Source organism: Engystomops pustulosus, chromosome 11 (genome assembly GCF_040894005.1).
Source record: "Engystomops pustulosus chromosome 11, aEngPut4.maternal, whole genome shotgun sequence".
In the NCBI taxonomy this organism is placed as follows: domain Eukaryota; kingdom Metazoa; phylum Chordata; class Amphibia; order Anura; family Leptodactylidae; genus Engystomops; species Engystomops pustulosus.
Genome location: NC_092421.1, coordinates 23004992 through 23015463, shown reverse-complemented (window position 1 = coordinate 23015463; position 10472 = coordinate 23004992). Strand labels below are relative to the sequence as shown.

Here is a 10472-nt window from a genome sequence, read left to right as displayed (position 1 = left end):
GAAAATCCAAGCTTACAAATCATCACCATTGCACTCAACGTTGCTCTCACGGCCGAAACTTGCCTGTATGAAGTGAACTAAACACCCTCCTTTTTTGGAATGCTGCCCATTTTATGATATTACATTTAGATTATATCAAGACTGGAGTAGGGTTAGCGTCCATTCTCTTATTTGGAACTCTGCTCTTTTTGGTGTATACAGCTGCACTTGTCTTAGACCTATTCTGTGCATAGGTGACAACCTTTAAGCTTGGTTCTTTTAAAACCTCCTGGGTTCAGAATCAAAATCTGAACTAGTTCAAAAGACCATTTCCAGGGCTGGCACAAGCACTGGGCATGCGGGGGCAAGTGCCGGGGCCCAAAGCTGCTGGGAGGGCCCACATAAGGCTGTATTTAATGAATCCATAGGGTGTGAGGGGGGCTTATATAAAATAACCCCGTCTTGTTTGATTATCTAGGGAATATTTTAGGGAACAGGAGACTGTAATTTTTAATGCCACCACGTAACTTCACTGCAAAGGGGCCCACTGAGGCTCTGTCGCCCAGTGGTCTACTGAAACCTGGAGCTGACCCTGACCACTTTAATGGCACTCATTCCCTAAAAAATCATGCCCATCGAAGTGTTCTTTTGAACTAGCTTATAGCTGACTTACCAACTTTGATCTACTGCACCTGACCCGTGAATCAGGATACCACGTTGGCTGCCAAGTGCAAATCAAGCTGTTGATGTGGTTGTGACAATCTCACAACCTAACAAGCTGAGCATACACCTATATAAGGAAAAATACTTCCCTTTTATTACAGCCATTTAATACACTAGATATGTGCTTGCCCTTTTGTCCTTTATTATCTTTCTACCTTTTAAGAATAAAACCAATCTATCCTATCATTATAACATAAGTATTATCATCATAGTGGATGGATGTATTCTCTTTTGAGGAAGTTCTTCAAGGGCTTGTCCATGATTTACTAGAAGCATCTGTGTTTTTTTCCAAGCATTAAGAATAGCGTATGTCTTGATGAAATTGCCATGGTACAAGCAATTCTACCATCATCCTCATAGATTGTAAGCTCTTACGAGCAGGGCCCTCATTCCTATTCATGTGACCATGTTTTTGCTCTGTAATGCCTTATATTGTTTGTATATGTAACGCATTGCAGAATATTATGGCGCTATAGAAATAAAAATATTATTATTACTATTTTTTATGTAATTACTTTACTTCTCAACCCAAGCACTGCAGGGGTTTATACATAAAGTGTCAAGACATTGGAAAAACAAAGTTGTTCTTGTTTGCAGTGCATAAAGTTTAACTAGTAACAGACGAATGCACGCGCTAGTCATCTACAATATCTGTCTGTCATCAGTGATATTCTATGCTAAGATGTCTAGGGAAGCAGAGTCTACCAGGTCTATATATGATAAAACTTTAATATTCCCCAAAAATGATAAAGTATTTCTCGTCACATCACATATAAAACAGATAAAACAACATAAAGACATGACGCAATAAAGAGACATAACAGGAACAAATAAGTACATACAGGCAGTCCCCGGGTTATGTACAGGATAGGTTCTTTCTGGAGGTTTGTTCTTAAGTTGAATTTGTACGTAAGTCAGAACTGTATATTTTATAAAGGAAAGGGAGGAGGTACTCCGGCTCAAAAGTAAACTTCAATCCAGGTAGGTAAAATCAAAGAGACTTTTATTGAAGATATACAAGTAACATGATAAAACGGATTGGCATGGGTAGCGGGAAGGGTCCGTGGAATGCCTACGCGTTTCGGATAAACTCTGTATCCTTATTCATGGCTTGTATACTTTATAATTGTAACCCCAGACAATTTTTTGTTTACTGTAACCTTAGACTAAAGTACAGTAAATCACCAACATCCAGAGGTCTGTCTGTAACTATGGGTCGGTTGTAAGTAGGTTAAGTAGGGGACCGCCTGTATATGGATATCAATATAAAACTCATATAAAAACAGTATCATAAAAATGAAAATGACACTTCCGCATAAATAAGAGCTACCTTCCACCGTCGGCACTATTCAATAAGTTAATCACACTTGGCAGCAACGAATTTATAAATCAATAGAGCCATAAAAGCAATATAAAAGTAATAATACATGATACATTATTTGTGAAGCCAAAATGACACAATCAGTACGGAACAATCAGTTACCCTAAAAATGTTGATTTTGTCTTGTCTAATGTACAGGCGGTCCCCTACTTAAGGACACCCGACTTACAGACAACCCATAGTTACAGACGGACCCCCCTGCCCACTGTGACCTCTGGTGAAGCTCTCTGGATGTTACTATAATCCCAGACTGCAATGATCAGCTGTAAGGTGTCTGTAATGAAGCTTTAGTGATAATTCTTGGTCCAATTACACCAAAAATTTTGAAACTCCAATTGTCACTGGGGCAAAAGAAAAAAAATTGTCTAGAACTTCCATTATAAAATATACAGTTTCGACTTGCATACAAATTCAACTTAAGAACAAACCTCCAGACCCTATCTTGTATGTAACTCGGGGGCTGCCTGTATATTATGTACATCTGTTATTTTGTTATCACAATAATCATAGCTTCATGGATAAACTGGGGTAACTTGAATTATAAAGTATCTCGTAGATGCCCTTCTCACACCACCAGTGACATAGCAAATCTGAAGAATGTAAACTGAAATGATCCCCTGCTGGTGACTTCAAACCAGTCTGGTTAGAGGAAGAGGAGAGGCTTGGGATGAGGTTTATAATGCAAGGTGATGGCTTTTCACCTGCTTTAAAATCTAGTTCTCAGCAAACAGGTCTGACCAGGTCTGTACTCTGCTATATAAAGCAGGGGGATCATTGAGTGGAGACAGTTTCCAACATCCAGATCCCAGGCTGTCTCTTATCATCACTTGGTAAGCTATAAACTCCATATACTGTGCAATGGCACATTCATCTTTTCTGATTTATAATAACTACTATTGTTATTAATATGTTGAATGGAACATACACTTTGGTTTAGTATGGAGCAAAATCAACTCTGTTCCATCTATATATACATAGATAACATTGGATTTATAGAATGTCCTTACAAAGGGTTAATTGCAGATTAGGTTGTAAACTCAATGTAAGGATTCCAACATGTTAATCCATTATAATCTGGAATCAAGAGCATGATGATATATAATGTAAAGTATAGCAATGAATTGTGTCCCAGTCGGGAGGACGTGTTCAATTCTAGCTTAGTTTAATAAGGTTACTGTTAATACTGGACCATTGGATGTAATAGGGTTAAGCTTCTATGTTTTCACATGGATAAAAACTATGTTACGTTGACTTTTTTAATGGATTACGTGACATCAAGTTACATAAGCAAAAGAATGGTGTGATTTGCAACTTTTCAAAGTAACTATTTTAAATAAATGATTTTGCTGCAAATGGGTCACAATTTGCATCCAGCAGTTTTGGATTTCAGCATTTGCATGATATTGAATTGACTGTCATAGATCTTCTTCAGTGTAAGTAATGTGGAAACTTGTCAATATTTATCTCTACGGAAAAGTTCTATCCTTCCAATCCAAACCTACTGGAAACTTATGCTGTTACATCACCCAGAGAGATAGACAAACAGAACCCATAGACTTCGTTTATTAAATCATAGACATATTCACTATGTAATTACTATTTTTCCATATAAGTAGATAAGAACTTAACATATTTGCACTATAAACCATATAGCGACAAGGACTAAGCTGGTAAAACGAACGTAAAGAGTTGATTTAAGTGCATTTAATGCAAGGAAGAGGAAGTGAGGACAAATACTGATGACATTAATAACATGTAGTACCGGCATCGTAGTCTATAATTAGTCACTATCTCTGATTTATGAGATCTATATGTTAGGACTTATAGAATATGAGTTCACTGTGTACCTTTCCAGTGATAAGGGACGTGACAGATGGCTTGTTGTATAAATACAGCAACGCTCCACACTGACATTGCTATAAAACGCAGGTTGTGCGCCATATTAAAGGACACCTGTCCTCAGGTCTCTGTCACTATCTATGTCACCTCTACCTGTTGGAGCAGCTCACAAGGATCCATCACAGCCTTTATCTAGTTATTTCATACATTAATCATTTTAAAATTATCTATTCTTTATTATGTAAATGAGGCTGGTCACATGGTCAGAGGCAGTGATGTCACCGCTGTTACCCCTCTCCTCTCCTCCCCCTGCTCATATCTGTGTGTAATGTATAGTAAAACATTGCTGGTGTCTGTGCTTTATCTCCTGACATGCTGCATCCTCCCATACATATGTGTGATACACAGACATCAGCTACACAAGTACCTGACATGTTCTGCTATAACATGGCTGCCTGGAGCTGTTGTATCTCTCCTATACACACACACATGCACACACAGGCTGCAGGGGGCGTGGCCAGCACCTGGAACCATATGAAGATGCCATTACACCATCATACCTCACACCATTATACAGACTGTCAGTCAAGCACTGGGGGGTGTGCCTCCCACTCATGAATAAGCTGGACAGCTTGAATATGATAATGACTCATTGGACATCTCACAGGTCATTTGCATACAGCTTTAGGACCTCATTGCTTAGGTTTACAGGCATGTAGAGGGACAATGAAGAGGCAATGCTTTCTAATGGCAGTTTATGAAAATATATTTAGTTTAGGGGGTTAATTTGCCTGACGGGTTCTCTGTAAGTCTATGCCTTTTTCCATTCGCTATGTATTCGCTTTGCTATGTAAAAGTCAAAATAAACTATGTAATCACATAATGTTTACTTGACATTAGATATGTATACGTTGCAAATAATTCCAATCAAAGATGAAGAAATATGTAAAAATGCACATGAAAGCAAATGTGTGACATATGTCATGACTCGCTGGTTGGTTTTGTAGTGGAAAAATGTGTTTCTTAAAGGGGAAGAGGTCAACCTCTGCCAAATTTATTATAATGGACACCCGTTTTTGGACATGCATGATAATTTGACAATTACGAGTTGACGTAGAATTAAAAGAAAAATAACACGGATTGATAGGTGCATGGCTTTGCCGGTATAGGGGATATCAAAATCAATGTCCCATTAAAAAAAAAATCACATGGACTGATTGACGCATGGCTTCGCAGGAATAGGGGATATCCAAATCATTGTACAAAGGGCTGGTCCCTTGAAATGTCCTCCATTATGTACAGAGATATTCCCGTCAAGAGACAATGCTGCTAAGGAAACACACTTCCGTTATTACAGAATCTGATGGCGCCTGCCAAGATTTCTCTCATTGTTGGTTTCTAATAAAAAAACCTTTCTATGCTTCCATATTAAATCATAGGCAAATGGGGATGGGGGTTATAGCATTGGGTTTTTTGTCTATATTTGGCGTTGTTTTGGCACAGTTGTGGTACAAATGCTGTTTTAAGACTTTCCATTGCGCCAAATGAACATAGGACAGTGCAGAGTCACTTTGACATAGACCCTGTTTGTAACTTTCATTATTTGCTTAGAATAGTTTTCTTGATACTGAACTAAATTCATGATTTGCGATTTGGAGCATGTTTTGGCACAAAGTTACTCCAGTCTCCCCCTGGTGTAAAAATAGGATAAAAACCACTACCAAATTTTTCAAGACAAATTTCTCCTTGGAGAGACATGTGCGCCAAAACGCAAAAAACAAATAAACTTTTTAATGAGACAAACAAAAAAAAAGAATACAACAACATACGTAGACTCACTTGATAAATTCAGATAAAACAAAAATGAAATTGAACATAGACAACCAAGTCAAAGACAAATTGTAATGATAAGTCCCCCCCATGGATTTTAGCACGTGTGGACTATAGAGGGCTGGTAGGGATAACTAGTTGTTTATTGAGGTCTCAAAATGAATATTAGAAGGCGGCCATTGAAATTGGGGACAATGCATGGGTAATCTGCCCTGACTAATAGGTGGTTCCGCACAGATATAGCATTCTGACTCATGGATAGTTGTTCGCTGAGGTTGCTTCCTTAATTATAATTATATAAACTACTAGGACAAGAAGTAATTCATGTTACAACTTACTAAGGTCATATCCGGGTTAAAAGAATTAGGGCATCTGCCAATGTCTCTGATACAGTACACTACACACAGACTATGAGGCTACATTCACACTGCCGCATGGGGGATGTATATATACTGCCGACATACATCCCCCATAGACGGCAATGGGTGCATGGGGTATGGAGCGGTGGGGTGCCTTGCACCATACATTCCTATGGAGAGGGGCAGGGGTGAGCAGCGCTGACCTCCTCCTCCTCTCCCCACGCACTGTGCCTGCCGTGCTACGGTACGGCGGGCAACGCCAGTGTGAATATAGCATTAAGTCTCCCTGCTTTACTGGATACTATCAAGCAGAGATTCTAATGTAATGGAGATCTCTTATCTATTGGGGAGATATGAGATATATGGAGATAGATACTGTAGATAGATAGATAGAATACAGTAACAATTTCAACTCTAGCCCTGTTTTCTTTAGTCATATGACTTGAGCAATTGACCCTAAAGATCAGGTGTGACCTTCGCTCCAAACTGTGATGTTATGCCAACAGCATTAAGAGCCTTACTCCATTGCAGAACTCCCCTGAAGGAGAAAATGTGAGAGGGTGCAGCAGCCTTAGCTAGCTTATTATTTTTGGCACTTGTTGCTTAAGATCCCAGTGAATAGAAATGCAAATGGTTGGCCATTCAGTTCACATATAATTAGTTAAATTAACATAGTGGAAAATTTCTGAAACTATTATGGAGCTGTGAACCTGACCCCTTTCATGCTGGATCTCATACTGGGCTCATTTTATGCCTGAATTAACCATTTCTCCTTAAGTTAATTGATATCAAGAGCTGATTTCATATCATTTTCTTTTAATAACTTTCCATTTGTCCCAAAGTTATGTCGCCATGTAACTACTCTGCTGGCTGTTGTTGCTCTGTTGTATTGGTTGTTATAAATTAGGATGACTGCCTGGCTAAAGTTGATTCCAGTTGACTCCAGAGTCAAGTGTAGCCAGCTGTCATGCCAGAAAACTGGTCTGGAAATTTGTGAAACCAATGGAGGACAACATTCTGCCCTTTCCCACCACTGGTCACACCAGATTTTTTGGAAAAGTGGCAAGGACTCCATTTGCAAAAAAAAAAAACAAAAAAAAAAAAAAAACAACCACTGGATCTCGTCTTTCCAAAAGGATGTTGATAAGGGTGTCTATTATGTCTCAAGATACTATATAGCATTATTATGGTTTGTTCATTCTTCATTCGGAATTTGTAATGGAATCTCTATGAAGCTGTGAATACAACCTTGAATGTAAAGTATTTAGTTGAATGGGAATATGTGTATTGCCTCTGAATCCTTAACTGTGACACTTAGGATACTTAAGATCTCTGCCATCGTCAGTGTGTTTGTAGTTAGGAGAATATGTGTCTGGGTTACATAAGAATAAATAATGTATATATGGGGATGGGCTGTGATGAAGACTGTTTGCTCACAGTAACATGACCTGGGTTATAGGTTCTTTACGTACATAGTAGAATGGCTTGACGCCTGCACTTATTCCTTGTAGCATCACTTATAAGTAATATCATTGTCCAACAGGTCTGAAGTCCTTTATCTCAAGTCAAAATGAAAGAAGATATCTTTACGCCGAAAAAAGACACACACATCGTTGGTAAGTTAAAAAAGGCTAACTTTTTATTTTTGCGTATTGAAGAACTCATGACTTATGGGTCACATATTAAACTATCATTGATCTATGATCTGTTAACTGTTGTCAGGTGTATGTTCCATAGACGTGTCAGGCTATCTTTAGGCTATAAAAGGGGGGAAGGCTAGGGGATATCACATGTCTAATAAATGTCATCAATAGTGTATAAAGAGAGATCGCAAACATTCCTCACCAATCCAATATTGGAAATATCAAAAAGACTGTCTGACAATCCCTTATTCTAACTCTTCTTATTAGAAGATGTAAGGGACAGTGAGATGGGGCAGGTCGGATTCTAACATGTCCAATCCTGTCAGAAGAGTCATGTGATTGGAAGCTTCAGAGATGGCTTCAGTCTTGTTGAGCTTATTCAAAAAGAAGACAATCACTCCATCACATGACACTTCCACTCCTTAGATATCTAATTTAGTGTTGCAGTAAATATTAATGTCAGGCTATTAGCTCAACATCATATTCAGTCTTTATTCACATTCCTATTCATACGTCCCCTGCATTCTGACTTGTCTCATAAATAAAGTCACTCACTCATCCAGACTTGTACCTTTTGTGTTTGGAGGATTACACCACCCAATTAATTGGTTCCCCACTAACCTTACTTGTTCTACTTGAATCCCACATTTCTCTCTAATTCAGTGATCCTCCACGTTTCTCCATGTCATTCACTGACTTCTTTCAGAATACAACTTAAAATTGTGAATTTAATTCTTAATCCCCTATATATTTTCTACCTGCCAGTTTAAGGGTTTAAGTTTTTATAGGTTAGGTCATGAATACAATACTAGTCCGAAGCCAGAATCAACAAGAAACAACACTTGAAGAGTTTAGCTCCATTCAATGTGTAGTAGTAGGGCTGTGTTACTGCAGCTCAGCTCCTCTTCACATAAATTATTTGGATTATTGGTTTGAATCCCGGGTGTAAAACATCTACTTTTGGGATATTGATGTCCAATGCTATGGATCGATCACCTTACAAAAGAGGTGGGACTGATCCTCGGCTCACGCCAAGAAATCATTTTCGAGAAAAAGTGATTTTTTTTGTTGTTGAAAATGGATCAATCATCAATAAAATTAAAATAAAAATGGAAAACACATAAATCAATTGCTTTAATATTAACTTTACTTGTAAATAGAATGATTTGTGAACCTTAGAGATGTCACATTTCTAGCTCCACTCTGGTGTATTCTATGTAGTATAACACACTTGACACCTTCGAAAAGTGACAGTACACATTAAAGTGGTGTTCTGGAGATTGAAAAACATGTCTTGCAGACAACCCCTTTAAGCTATGGTTGGCCAAATCTATCAAAATATTAATATATTGATGTGAGAGAATATTGGACATTGCAATCATAACCAATTATCTATAACCGTGGAAGACAGGTTTCGCAATGCTCAGCCTAAACAAGCATACATGTTCTTGGCATTGGCGTAACTAGAAGCTGATGGGCCCCAGTGCAAGGTCTTTGCCAGGCCCCTTGACTATAATGTATGGTTTATAGTAATAGTCTTCTCATATGGCCCCTGCTTCCCGGGCCTTAGCAAGTACTCCCCGGGCCTTAGCAAGTACTCCCTGGGCCTTAGCAAGTACTCCCCGGGCCTTAGCATGTCCTTCCCGGGCCTTAGCAAGTCCTTCCCGGGCCTTAGCAAGTCCTTTCAGGGCCTTAGCAAGTCCTTCCCGGGCCTTAACAAGCCCTGCCCGGGCCTTAACAGGTCCTGCCTGTGCCTTACCAGGTCCTGCCATGGCATTAGAAAGTCCTGCCCGGGCTTTAACAAGTCCTGCCCAGGCCTTTGCAAGTCCTTACTGGGCCTTCGCTAGTCCTTCAGGAGTCTTAACAAGTCCTTCGCGGCAGTGGCGTAACTAGAAGCTAATGGGCCCCAGTGCAAAGTCTGTGCCAGGCCCCTCGACTATAATATATGGTATATAGTAATAGTCTTCACATATGGGAAAGTGACACCATAAGGGCCCCCTAAACCTCTTGGGCCTTGGTGCAACTGCAACCTCTGCACCCCCACAAGTTACGGCCCTGGTTCTTGGGGTGGTCGGGCACCTTTGTAATCTGCTTATTTCACATAATGATAGTCATTTGATTGTTTTATTTCCACTCATTAGCCATCCCAGTTATATCATAGATAAAAAAAAACCTCAAAAACTATGTCTTGGCTGTATTGTACAATGCAACGTTAATTATAACTGAAGTCTATGTAAAACAAAATCTGAATCAGCCTTATGCATATCAAATTCTGTTATCCTCAGTCCAAATATATTCTTGCAATGTTTAGGCTATGCAGCTGGGGTCATAGTTTCCTGTTATAAAGGAAGCCAGAACTATTGTATAAGAGTTGACTTATAAAAGGATCGGTCGGGGTTCCTTTAAAGCTACCGTCATAAAAATAACAATGCAAATCCAATGTGAACAAAGAAAAAAATGTATATGTGCATAACATACTGTAACATTGAATAATAATTAACCCTTTAACCACTGGAAAAATGTAAAGACTTGTGAGATATTTCTCTTTCCTTTGTCAAATTTGTGGCATTGCCTCCATTCAGATGGCTTTCCTGATAACACTTATGACAACCCTGCCTTTCACCAAGATGAAAAGCCAGCGAGTAATGGAAAAATAAAGCTGAAGAAAGACAAGTAAGTCACATCTCTTCTGTATCCTTCTGTTTTTATATCCCCAGC

The 10472-nt window shown here is 39.0% G+C and overlaps 1 protein-coding gene across 1 annotated transcript in view; it reads left to right on the top strand.

The window, feature by feature from the left end:
* The first annotated feature begins 2780 nt into the window (after positions 1-2780).
* The window catches only part of LOC140105380 (ATP-dependent translocase ABCB1-like), a 49481-nt gene continuing 41789 nt past the window's right edge, over positions 2781-10472 (top strand). Inside the window, exons 1-3 of the mRNA XM_072129307.1 lie at positions 2781-2913; positions 7655-7727; positions 10337-10427. Of these exons, the coding sequence (XP_071985408.1) occupies positions 7682-7727; positions 10337-10427 (137 nt within the window). The 5' untranslated portion in view covers positions 2781-2913; positions 7655-7681. The remainder of the gene's footprint in view (positions 2914-7654; positions 7728-10336; positions 10428-10472) is intronic.